We start from the raw sequence: 13,963 nt of genomic DNA, 5'->3' as shown, positions 1-13,963 counted from the left end.
GCCTACATCCATGAAACATCTTTCCATCCCCAAGGTACTAGTAAAGGCGTCATTATTGGAGAAATGAAACGATTCGTCAGAACTAATTCGAAACTTGACACGTTCTTGGAGTTTAAGAAAAAACATAGAATCAATCTATTAAAGAGAGGGTACTCACATAAAGTCATTCATCAGCAAATGAATAGAGTTAAGTTCTCAAATAGATCTCAAGAGCTTAAGTCACATTGCAAGGTTGGAATTTCTAACAGAATAGCCTTCATTACAAGGTTTTCTAAAGTAGCACCTAAGGTTATGGGATCATTAAAAAGTACTGGCCGAACATACAACGGACCAATTGCTTTAAAAATAATGTTATCCCATTTCCATTCCTCACATTTAGGAAAAATCGCAATCTAAGGTCTCACTTAGTCAGAGCTAAATTAAATGGAGTTGACTGTGATGAGAACTCTCCCCCTCCTATTAAAATGGAAATTAAATAGGCCTCTATTTATGGTGTATTTTACTTGAACAGATGTAACAACTGTTAGACACTATCCTTGCAAACACAAAATAGTGAGATTAACTTGTATCTTTTAATCATATGATTCTATTTTATTCACCCACTAACCTATAAATTAAATCTCGTGCACTATATAGTACATATGGTTAACACACGCACACAATAAAACATACCTTTTTTATAATAGCAACCACTTTATTTGTCGCGCTTTTCATCATCGCTTTGATCCCAGTTGAATGATATGAAACAACGGTAGACTAGATACACGTGATTTCACCAGTCACGTAAGTATACACAGTATCTTTCCCTCAAGCCACTGACTACAATTTTTTAAAATTTACAAACTCTCATTGGCCACCCTAGCACATTTGCATAGTTACGCTTTGAGCAACCGTTTAAGCTGCTTTATTTTGAACTAAGACTCTTACGAGACAAGCTCAAACTACCAAGCTTCGTATCCTCCTGAAGAGGTATAGTGAATAAAAGTTTTATCTTATCGTAAACTTCCTTCCCCTGTTAGCATTCTACAAAGACCACTCGCTTTGTCAAAATAAATTATTTATCGTGTCGCCGCTGGAAACCCCTTGGATAACCCCCTCCTAACCACAAATATACGCACGCCGCCGCCGCTTAATTCAAGGTATTCTACAAACATACTTTTTATTTCAACACTTTTCAACATACTTTATTTATTTTTTTATCACCAGTTCTCCAACTTAAAGTCATTGTAGAGACTAGCTACTTTCCCCAAGCCCACTAAAATAAAAACAAATTTGGGTAACATGACAAGGTAAGCAATAAATTTATTTCCACTGACCTTAACATTATACATACAACTCCATACATTCTATTCTTCATTCTTGTGACCTAAGAACATGTCACCTGAGGAAGCTGTCAAAAGCAGAAATGCATTGTGACTAGTATTAAGTTCTTAGTTACCTGACTATTGACAATAATATTGTCAGAGTCTCCTGGAATTCTGAACAACGTCAGAGTTCCATCTACCATCTTCTCTCTCACCAATTACCTCTTAACACATATCTTAACTTACTACAGCATTAAAATTAAACATTTTATTATTTACAATTTTTTTTCTCTCCACCACATAAGTAGCACTATCGAAGACATGGACAGCAGTCTCTTGGATGTGTCAGCAGAGATCATCGGTGAGACCCCCATGAAGAAGCCTATGTCCCCAAAGTCTTTTGCCACGGACGTTGTTGAATGCCTGGCAATTGTAACACCATCAGGTAGAGTCAATGCCGCCGAATTCTTAAGTTACAATAGCAAGTAAAATATGAAAGTACAAAAAATGTAAAATATGATATTGTATGAACGTACTTTTAAGCTTGGTTATACTGTACCTAACTAATACTGTCAAGGTGCCATGAATATATTGTGAGGATGGTTTATGGTCAATATATATATTTTAAGAAAGTATGATCTCTCAGATAAGATCCTCCCAAAATGCTATGTTCTAATACAACATCATTGTGTGGATTAATGCTCAGTAGTCAGTGTACTTCACACATGTATACACTGTAAATTCAAATAAGTACAATTGACTCAAATTTTGGATTGTTTTACTTACAATTAAAACTACCAAGTTTTTGGTAGTAATGACCCAATGTTGTACTTGTTTATTTCAACTTTGTAAGATATAGTCATATTACCCAGATGTCCCATGATCTCTTCTACCACTAGCTAAGCATAATAATCATGTATAAACATGTATAAATATGTATACCTTCTACATGTATAAACTATTCCTAAGGAGGTTTATGATAGGTAGTTTAGTATGTCATGTTTAGTGTAATAACATGTTAGTGTTGTTTTCAACTTTAGGATGGATGGACCCCACTGATGTGTGAAGCAGATGAAGGCCACACTGATGTTGTGAAGATGCTCCATGAATTTGGAGCAGATATTAATCATCAGGATAAGGTTAGTTGTTGTGTAGTGTATAAGTATCAATAATTATGTGACCAGATTTGACAAAACCAGGCTTCCACACACATCCAGTTGGAGTACAATATGCTATTACTTTCAGATTTTGACCTGTTATTGTATAATGCAGTGAACGAAGTTTGTGAAAATTGTATGCCAATAGGATCCTGAATTGTCAAAATCCAAGCAGGTAACTTCAAAGAATTGGATGTGTGTGGAAGTCTGGTTTAGTCAAATCTGGTCACATTCTATGATAGGTAGTTTAGTATGTCATGTTTAGTGTAATAACATGTTAGTGTTATTATGATATTTTCCTTATTGGCTTGTGGTAGTCAATTTATATACTTCATGAGTATTGTGCAGACAGTTGTTAGTATACTGTAAAGTGGTATAATTTGATGAATTTGGAAAATGGACAGAGTTCTCATTAGGGACCTGCCGATTACGCTGGTATAATAATGATTGAACATAATAGGTGCCTGCATAATAGGTACAACACTTGTGCATTATTATAAATTCTTGCTTATAAAAATACATATCACAGAAAAAGATTGCTCTAATAGAATAGTTAGCGAACAATCAGACAGCTGACTGTTCTATTAGAGTATATCAATCTTTTCTGTGACATGCATTTTAACAAACAAAGGATTTAGTGTCTGTGCTTCAGCAACTTACTGTTTTCCCATAAAGTGCAAATTTACTAGCTATAATATTAGAACAGAATGCAAAATGCTGGCTCAGTCGCATGTTATGTCTGGTTCAGTGTTCGATAATTACATGAAGCTACAAGTCTTTTAGTACCGCCCTATAGAGTGTTAGGGTTATAGTTGTTAGTGTAATAATGCTGATAACTACTATACAGTATTAGCTACATGCTATACAGTATTAGCTACATTTATGAAACAATTAAACCTGTAGCATATTAGCTTATATAACTTAATAGTGAGTATCCATATTTCATTATGGGCTTTTGGTAATACTTAAGTTAAAATAAGTGTTGATCTAGAATATCAAGTAAATGCCATGGCTCCTGAACTGGAACTAGAACTGTAATTCTTAAGATTATGGTTCCAGAACTGGAACTAGAACTAATTCTAAAGGTTATGGTTCCAGAACTGGAACTAGAACTGTAATTCTAAATGTTAGTGGTTCCAGAACTAGAACTAGAACTGTAATTTTAAAGATGATGGTTCCAAAACTGGAACTAGAACTGTAATAACTAGCTGATACTGGAACAACACTACAGTGAATAGGAGGAACCAGAATGACTTAACTAATATGTTATTCTACAGATTGTATGTGTACATACTCACGTATGTATCACAGTGGTGTATTATAATGTGTGGTGTTGTGAAGAGGTAGTGCATAAAGTAAGAGATTATTTCGGTTGTCAGTTTCTACCACTTCACTAGTAACGTATCAATTGAACTTTAACATTTGCTGTGGATATGATGTACCTATACCTTAGACCAACTACAGTGGAACCTCAGTTATCTAAACCCCTTTGGACCAGGAGTGGTCCAGCACTCTGAAAAGTTTGTATCTCTGAAACTGTGTATAAATAGCCATAAAATAGCACAAAGATTTGTTTTTAAATGGCAGTGTTTCAACTACCCTAATAAAACAGTCACTACTCTATTTGAGCAGTCATTTCCATAGTTCAGTTATCCGAGAATCCAGATAAGTGGGGTCTGGATAACTGAGGTTCCATCATACAACTATTGTTTAGTTTCTCAACTAGTAGGGCCAGGTAATTCAACTCTGTATAAAAATAGCAAGTAAAATATAAAAGTACAAAAAATGTAAAACATGATATTGTATGAAGGTACTTTTAAGCTTGGTTATACTGTACCTAACTAATACTGTCAAGGTGCCATGAATGTATTGTGAGGCTGGTTTATGGTCAATATATATATTTTAAGAAAGTATGATCTCTCAGATAAGATCCTCCCAAAATGCTATGTTCTAATACAGCATCATTGTGTGGATTAATGCTCAGTAGTCAGTGTACTTCACACATGTATACACTGTAAATTCAAATAAGTACAATTGACTCAAATTTTGGATTGTTTTACCTGCAATTAAAACTATCTAGTTTTTGGTAGTAATGACCCAATGATGTACTTGTTTATTTCAACTTTGTAAGATATAGTCATATTACCCAGATGTCCCATGATCTCTTCTACCACTAGCTAAGCATAATAATCATGTATAAACATGTATAAATATGTATACCTTCTACATGTATAAACTATTCCTAAGGAGGTTTATGATAGGTAGTTTAGTATGTCATGTTTAGTGTAATAACATGTTAGTGTTGTTTTCAACTTTAGGATGGATGGACCCCACTGATGTGTGCAGCAGGTGAAGGCCACACTGATGTTGTGAAGATTCTCCATGAATTTGGAGTAGATATTAATCATCAGAACAAAGTTAGTTGTTGTGTAGCGTATAAGTAACAATAATTATGTGAACTACATAAAGTAAGAGATTATTTTGGTTGTCAGTTTCCACCACTTCACTAGTGTTGTATCAATTGAACTTTAAAATTTGCTGTGGATAAAATGTACCTATACCCTAGACCAGCTACAGTGGAACCTCAGTTAGCCAAACCCCTTGGGACCAGGAGTGGTTCTTAAATCTGAAATGTTTGTATCTCTGAAACTGTGTATAAATAGCATAAAGAATTTTTTGAATACCAGTATTTCAACTACCCTAATAGAACAGCCAGTACTTTAATTGAGCAGTCATTTTCATAGTTCAGTTAACCGAGAATCCAGATAGTGGAGTCCGGATAACTGATGTTTCTCTGTATCATACATTTATTGTTTAGTTTCTCAACTAGTATGGCCAGGTAATTCAACTTGGTATAAAATAGCAAGTAGAATAAGAAGTTAAAAATGTAAAATACGAAGTGAAAGTACTTGTAAGCTTGGTTATACTGTACCTAACCAATACTGTCAAGGTGCCATAAAGGTATTGTATAACTGGTTTATGATCAACATTTTTGTAAGAAAGTATGATCTGTCATATAAGATCATCCCAAAATGATATCTTCTAATACAGCATCATTGTGTGGATTAATGCTCAGTAGTCAGTGTACTTCACACATGTATACACTGTAAATTCAAATAAGTACAATTGACTCAAATTTTGGATTGTTTTACCTGCAATTAAAACTACCGAGTTTTTGGTAGTAATGACCCAATGATGTACTTGTTTATTTCAAATTTGTAAGATATAGTCATATTACCCAGATGTCCCATGGTCTCTTCAACCACTAGCTAAGCATAATAGTCGTGTATAAACATGTATAAATATGTATACCTTCTACATGTATAAACTATTCCTAAGGAGGTTTATGATAGGTAGTTTAGTATGTCATGTTTAGTGTAATAACATGTTAGTGCTGTTTTCAACTTTAGGATGGATGGACCCCACTGATGTGTGCAGCAGATAAAGGCCACACTGATGTTGTGAAGATGCTCCATGAATTTGGAGCAGATATTAATCATCAGAACAAAGTTAGTTGTTGTGTAGCGTATAAGTATCAATAATTATGTGACCAGATTTGACAAAACCAGGCTTCCACACACATCCAGTTGGAGTACAATATGCTATTACTTTCAGATTTTGACCTGTTATTGTATAATGCAGTGAACGAAGTTTGTGAAAATTGTATGCCAATAGGATCCTGAATGGTCAAAATCCAAGCAGTTAACTTCAAAGAATTGGATGTGTGTGGAAGTCTGGTTTAGTCAAATCTGGTCACACTCTATGATAGGTAGTTTAGTATGTCATGTTTAGTGTAATAACATGTTAGTGTTATAATGATATTTTCCTTATTGGCTTGTGGTAGTCAATTTATATACTTCATGGGTATTGTGCAGACATCAATTGTCAGGACTGTGTTAGTTGTTAGTTTACTGTAAAGTGGTGAAATTTGATGAATTTGGGAAATGGACAGAGTTCTCATTAGGGACCTGTCGATTATGCTGGTATAATAATGATTAAACATAATAGGTGCCTGAAAGCATTGAATTGGAAATTTACTATAAAACATGGGAACTGAGTTATAAACATTGAGCATAATTCGGTAATAATAGAGAAGTAATTTGAGCATAATAGGAAAAATTTTGAGTAGTACAGCATAGCATAGTAGGTAAGATAATAAGCATAATGGGCAGGTCCCTAGTTCTCATTAAGCCAGTTTTCCAGTTTATTGTTACTAATCAGTTCATTATTACAATCAGTGAATATAGGAGGAACCAGAATGACTTAACTAATTGTTATTCTACAGATTGTATGTGTACATACTCACATATGTATCACAGTGGTGTATTATAATGTGTGGTGTTGTGAAGAGGTAGTGCATAAAGTAAGAGATTATTTTGGTTGTCAGTTACCACCACTTTACTAGTATAGACTGGTCAGGTAATTCAACTCTGTATAAAATTATTAAATAACATATGAAGGTAAAAATGTAAAATATGATATTGCATGAAGGTACTTTTAATCTTGGTTATACTGTACCTAACCAATACTGCCAAGGTGCCATGAATGTATTGTGAGACTGGTTTATGGTCAATATATATATTTTAACAAAGTATGATCTCTCAGGTAAGATCATCCCAAAATGATATGTTCTAATACAACATCATTGTGTGGATTAATGCTCAGTAGTCAGTGTACTTCACACATGTATACACTGTAAATTCAAATAAGTACAATTGACTCAAATTTTGGATTGTTTTACCTGCAATTAAAACTACCGAGTTTTTGGTAGTAATGACCCAATGATGTACTTGTTTATTTCAACTTTGTAAGATATAGTCATATTACCCAGATATCCCATGATCTCTTCAACCACTAGCTAAGCATAATAATCATGTATAAACATGTATAAATATGTATACCTTCTACATGTATAAACTATTCCTAAGGAGGTTTATGATAGGTAGTTTAGTATGTCATGTTTAGTGTAATAACATGTTAGTGTTGTTTTCAACTTTAGGATGGAGTGACCCCACTGATGTGTGCAGGCCACACTGATGTTGTGAAGATGCTCCATGAATTTGGAGCAGATGTTAATCATCAGAACAAAGTTAATTGTTGTGTAGCGTATAAGTAACAATAATTATGTGACCAGATTTGACAAAACCAGGCTTCCACACACATCCAGTTGGAGTACAATATGCTATTACTTTCAGATTTTGACCTGTTATTGTATAATGCAGTGAACGAAGTTTGTGAAAATTGTATGCCAATAGGATCCTGAATGGTCAAAATCCAAGCAGGTAACTTCAAAGAATTGGATGTGTGTGGAAGTCTGGTTTAGTCAAATCTGGTCACATTCTATGATAGGTAGTTTAGTATGTCATGTTTAGTGTAATAACATGTTAGTGTTATTATGATATTTTCCTTATTGGCTTGTGGTAGTCAATTTATATACTTCATGAGTATTGTGCAGACAGTTGTTAGTATACTGTAAAGTGGTATAATTTGATGAATTTGGAAAATGGACAGAGTTCTCATTAGGGACCTGCCGATTACGCTGGTATAATAACGATTGAACATAATAGGTGCCTGCATAATAGGTACAACACTTGTGCATTATTATAAATTCTTGCTTATAAAAATACATATCACAGAAAAAGATTGCTCTAATAGAATAGTTAGCGAACAATCAGACAGCTGACTGTTCTATTAGAGTATATCAATCTTTTCTGTGACATGCATTTTAACAAACAAAGGATTTAGTGTCTGTGCTTCAGCAACTTACTGTTTTCCCATAAAGTGCAAATTTACTAGCTATAATATTAGAACAGAATGCAAAATGCTGGCTCAGTCGCATGTTATGTCTGGTTCAGTGTTCGATAATTACATGAAGCTACAAGTCTTTTAGTACCGCCCTATAGAGTGTTAGGGTTATAGTTGTTAGTGTAATAATGCTGATAACTACTATACAGTATTAGCTACATGCTATACAGTATTAGCTACATTTATGAAACAATTAAACCTGTAGCATATTAGCTTATATAACTTAATAGTGAGTATCCATATTTCATTATGGGCTTTTGGTAATACTTAAGTTAAAATAAGTGTTGATCTAGAATATCAAGTAAATGCCATGGCTCCTGAACTGGAACTAGAACTGTAATTCTTAAGATTATGGTTCCAGAACTGGAACTAGAACTGTAATTCTAAAGGTTATGGTTCCAGAACTGGAACTAGAACTGTAATTCTAAATGTTAGTGGTTCCAGAACTAGAACTAGAACTGTAATTTTAAAGATGATGGTTCCAAAACTGGAACTAGAACTGTAATAACTAGCTGATACTGGAACAACACTACAGTGAATAGGAGGAACCAGAATGACTTAACTAATATGTTATTCTACAGATTGTATGTGTACATACTCACGTATGTATCACAGTGGTGTATTATAATGTGTGGTGTTGTGAAGAGGTAGTGCATAAAGTAAGAGATTATTTCGGTTGTCAGTTTCTACCACTTCACTAGTAACGTATCAATTGAACTTTAACATTTGCTGTGGATATGATGTACCTATACCTTAGACCAACTACAGTGGAACCTCAGTTATCTAAACCCCTTTGGACCAGGAGTGGTCCAGCACTCTGAAAAGTTTGTATCTCTGAAACTGTGTATAAATAGCCATAAAATAGCACAAAGATTTGTTTTTAAATGGCAGTGTTTCAACTACCCTAATAAAACAGTCACTACTCTATTTGAGCAGTCATTTCCATAGTTCAGTTATCCGAGAATCCAGATAAGTGGGGTCTGGATAACTGAGGTTCCATCATACAACTATTGTTTAGTTTCTCAACTAGTAGGGCCAGGTAATTCAACTCTGTATAAAAATAGCAAGTAAAATATAAAAGTACAAAAAATGTAAAACATGATATTGTATGAAGGTACTTTTAAGCTTGGTTATACTGTACCTAACTAATACTGTCAAGGTGCCATGAATGTATTGTGAGGCTGGTTTATGGTCAATATATATATTTTAAGAAAGTATGATCTCTCAGATAAGATCCTCCCAAAATGCTATGTTCTAATACAGCATCATTGTGTGGATTAATGCTCACTAGTCAGTGTACTTCACACATGTATACACTGTAAATTCAAATAAGTACAATTGACTCAAATTTTAGATTGTTTTACCTGCAATTAAAACTACCGAGTTTTTGGTAGTAATGACCCAATGATGTATGTGAAACCATATCGGTGAAACCATATATGTGAAACCATATCGGTGGCCGATATTTTAGCCGATCCGATTATCGGTACACCTCTATATACACTATAAATAGAAATGACTGAAATTTTGGGTTGTTTTACCTGCAAGTAAACTACCAATTTTTTGGTAGTAATGACCCAAAGATGTATTTGTTTATTTCAACTTTGTAAGATATAGTCATATTACCCAGATGTCCCATGGTCTCTTGAACCACTAGCTAAGCATAATAGTCGTGTATAAACATGTATAAATATGTATACCTTCTACATGTATAAACTATTCCTAAGGAGGTTTATGATAGGTAGTTTAGTATGTATTGTTTAGTGTCATAACATGTTAGTGTTGTTTTCAACTTTAGAATGGATGGACCCCACTGATGGTTGCAGCAAATGGAGGCCACACTGATGTGGTGAAGATGCTCCATGAATTTGGAGCAGATATTAATCATCAGAACAAGGTTAGTTGTTGTGTAGTGTATAAGTATCAATAATTATGTGACCAGATTTGACAAAACCAGGCTTCCACACACATCCAGTTGGAGTACAGTATGCTATTACTTTCAGATATTGACCTGTTATTGTATAATGCAGTGAACGAAGTTTGGGAAAATTGTATGCCAATAGGATCCTGAATGGTCAAAATCCAAGCAGGTAACTTCAAAGAGTTGGATGTGTGTGGAAGTCTGGTTTAGTCAAATCTGGTCACATTCTATGATAGGTAGTTTAGTATGTCATGTTTAGTGTAATAACATGTTAGTGTTGTTATGATATTTTCCTTATTGGCTTGTGGTAGTCAATTTATATACTTCATGAGTATTGTGCAGACATCAATTTCAGGACTGTGTTAGTTGTTAGTATACTGTAAAGTGGTAAAGTTTGATGAATTTGGAAAATGGACAGAGTTCTCATTAGGGACCTGTCGATTACGCTGGTATAATAATGATTGAACATAATAGGTACCTGAAAGCATTGAATGGAAATTTACTATAAAACATGGGAACTGAGTTATAAACATTGAGCATAATTCGGTAATAATAGAGAAGTAATTTGAGCATAATAGGCAAAATTTTGAGTAGTACAGCATAGCATACTATAGTAGGTAAGATAATAAGCATAATCGGCAGGTCCCTAGTTCTCATTCAGTCACTTTTCCAGTTTATTGTTAATGATCAGTTCATTATTACAATCAGTGAATATGGGAGGAACCAGAATGACTTAACTAATTGTTATTCTACAGATTGTATGTGTACATACTCGCATATGTATCACAGTGGTGTATTATAATGTGTGGTGTTGTGAAGAGGTAGTGCATAAAGTAAGAGATTATTTTGGTTGTCAGTTACCACCACTTTACTAGTATAGACTGGCTAGGTAATTCAACTCTGTATAAAAATATCAAATAACATATGAAGGTAAAAATGTAAAATATGATATTGCATGAAGGTACTTTTAAGCTTGGTTATACTGCACCTAACCAATACTGCCAAGGTGCCACGAATGTATTGTGAGACTGGTTTATGGTCAATATATATTTTTTAACAAAGTATGATCTCTCAGATAAGATCATCCCAAAATGATATATACTAATACAGCATCATTGTGTGGATTAATGCTCAGTAGTCAGTGTACTTCACATATGTATACACTGTAAATTCAAATAAGTACAATTGACTCAAATTTTGGATTGTTTTACCTGCAATTAAAACTACCGAGTTTTTGGTAGTAATGACCCAATGATGTACTTGTTTATTTCAACTTTGTAAGATATAGTCATATTACCCAGATGTCCCATGGTCTCTTCAACCACTAGCTAAGCATAATAGTCGTGTATAAACATGTATAAATATGTATACCTTCTACATGTATAAACTATTCCTAAGGAGGTTTATGATAGGTAGTTTAGTATGTCATGTTTAGTGTAATAACATGTTAGTGCTGTTTTCAACTTTAGGATGGAGTGACCCCACTGATGTGTGCAGCAAATAAAGGCCACACTGATGTTGTGAAGATGCTCCATGAATTTGGAGCAGATATTAATCATCAGAACAAAGTTAGTTGTTGTGTAGCGTATAAGTAACAATAATTATGTGAACGGCATAAAGTAAGAGATTATTTTGGTTGTCAGTTTCCACCACTTCACTAGTGATGTATCAATTGAACTTTAAAATTTGCTGTGGATAAAATGTACCTATACCCTAGACCAGCTACAGTGGAACCTCAGTTAGCCAAACCCCTTGGGACCAGGAGTGGTTCTTAAATCTGAAATGTTTGTATCTCTGAAACTGTGTATAAATTGCATAAAGAATTTTTTCAATACCAGTATTTCAACTACCCTAATAGAACAGTCAGTACTTTAATTGAGCAGTCATTTTCATAGTTCAGTTAACCGAGAATCCAGATAAGTGGAGTCCGGATAACTGATGTTTCTCTGTATCATACAGTTATTGTTTAGTTTCTCAACTAGTATGGCCAGGTAATTCAACTCGGTATAAAATAGCAAGTAGAATAAGAAGTTAAAAATCTAAAATATGAAGTGAAAGTACTTGTAAGCTTGGTTATACTGTACCTAACCAATACTGTCAAGGTGCCATGAAGGTGTTGTGAGACTGGTTTGTGGTCAATATTTTTGTAAGAAAGTATGATCTCTCATATAAGATCATCCCAAAATGATAATGTTCTATTACGATATTATTGTTTGGATTTAATGCACAGTAACCAGTGTACTTCATACATGCAATCTGTGTCTATCTTTCCATTCACAAGATGTACATTTTAACACAATAATAATGTCCACAATAAAGTGTGTATTCTGTTAGATGTACACTATCATAATATCATATGTACAAAATCAAAATTTAAAAAAGTGTTAACCTGTCTCTATCTGTTGCATTGTAATATGATTGATTGTTCTATTAGATTATATACATCTAATCCAAAACAGCCAAGCTGTAAAAAAACAGTGCGGCCCTCAAAAAGGCTATGGTGAAAAAAGATGTGAAATCCAAGGTGGCGGCCAAGAAATGGCTGTGATGGTAGATTAATGGTAAAAATTTTAATAACGACAATTCAGGTGAATTTTTGTGCCGCTTGGTCTTGGCAAAAAATTCACCTAAATTGCCGTTATTAAAAATTTTACCATTAATCTACCATCACAGCCATTTCTTGGCCGCCACCTTGGATTTCACATCTTTTTTCACCATAGCCTTTTTGAGGGCCGCACTGTTTTTTTACAGCTTGGCTGTTTTGGATTAGATTTCATTTCTTTTTGTATTTCTATACCCAAAAGCCGGCCATAGCGGCTTTGGGACTTTTTTAACCTGTCTTTTTTTCTTTACCATAGGAAGAAGAAAAGATGAAGCAGATGTACTTTAAATATTTCTGATTTTATCAGTAAATGTACAAATTATATATATATATATAATACATATATTTATTACAGAACTCTCCATGGTGGTTTCTTTGTAACTGAACACTCTACAAGGTGACTTCTTCTTGCTGCTCTCTCTACAGGGTGAATTGTTTGTAGCTGAATAATCTACAAGGTAACTTTATCTAGCTGATCTCTCTATAGGGTGATTTATTTGTAGCTGAACTATCTACAAGGTAACTTCTTCTAGATGATCTCTCTACAGGGTGATTTGTTTGTAGCTGAATTCTGTGCAGGTGATTTGTTTGCAGCTGAGCTCTTTACAGAATGGTTTCTTTGTAGCTGAACTCTCTACAAGGTAACTTCTTCTAACTGGCCTTTCTACAGGGTAATTTGTTTGTGGCTGAATTTTCTACAGGGTGATTTCTTTGAAGCTGAACTCTCTACATGGCGGTTTCTTTGTAACTGAACTCTCTACAAGGTAATTTCTTCTAGCTGATCTCTCTACAGGGAGATTTGTTTGTAGCTGAACTCTCTACAGGTGATTTGTTTGCAGCTGAACTCTCTACATGATGGTTTCTTTGTAGCTGAACTCTCCACAAGGTAACTTCTTCTAGCTGATCTCTCTACAGGGAGATTTGTTTGTAGCTGAACTCTCTACAGGTGATTTGTTTGTAGCTGAACTCTCTACATGATGGTTCTTTGTAGCTGAACTCTCTACAAGGTGACTCCTTCTAGCTGATCTTTCTACAGGGTGATTTGTTTGTAGCTGAACTCTCTACAAGGAAACTTCTTCTAGCTGATCTCTCTGCAGAGAGATTTGTTTGTAGCAAAACTCTCTACAGGTGATTTCTTTGCAGCTGAATTCTCTACATGGTGGTTTCTTTGTAG

The 13,963-nt window shown here is 34.3% G+C and overlaps 1 protein-coding gene across 4 annotated transcripts in view; it reads left to right on the top strand.

Annotated features, from left to right (window-relative positions):
- LOC136257281 (uncharacterized) overlaps positions 1-13,963 on the top strand; it is a 265,717-nt gene that overhangs the window by 30,581 nt on the left and 221,173 nt on the right. The window contains exons 3-9 of one of the 4 annotated variants that reach the window (XM_066050377.1): positions 1,610-1,749; positions 2,345-2,443; positions 4,780-4,878; positions 5,872-5,970; positions 7,461-7,550; positions 10,065-10,163; positions 11,657-11,755. In XM_066050377.1, coding sequence (XP_065906449.1) covers positions 2,363-2,443; positions 4,780-4,878; positions 5,872-5,970; positions 7,461-7,550; positions 10,065-10,163; positions 11,657-11,755 — 567 coding nt within the window. In that variant the 5' untranslated portion in view covers positions 1,610-1,749; positions 2,345-2,362. The remainder of the gene's footprint in view (positions 1-1,609; positions 1,750-2,344; positions 2,444-4,779; positions 4,879-5,871; positions 5,971-7,460; positions 7,551-10,064; positions 10,164-11,656; positions 11,756-13,963) is intronic. The other 3 variants (XM_066050378.1, XM_066050375.1, XM_066050376.1) reach the window with 3 other exon arrangements.

Source organism: Dysidea avara, chromosome 6, assembly GCF_963678975.1.
Source record: "Dysidea avara chromosome 6, odDysAvar1.4, whole genome shotgun sequence".
Lineage (NCBI taxonomy): Eukaryota > Metazoa > Porifera > Demospongiae > Dictyoceratida > Dysideidae > Dysidea > Dysidea avara.
This window is presented reverse-complemented; position numbering and strand designations above follow the sequence as displayed.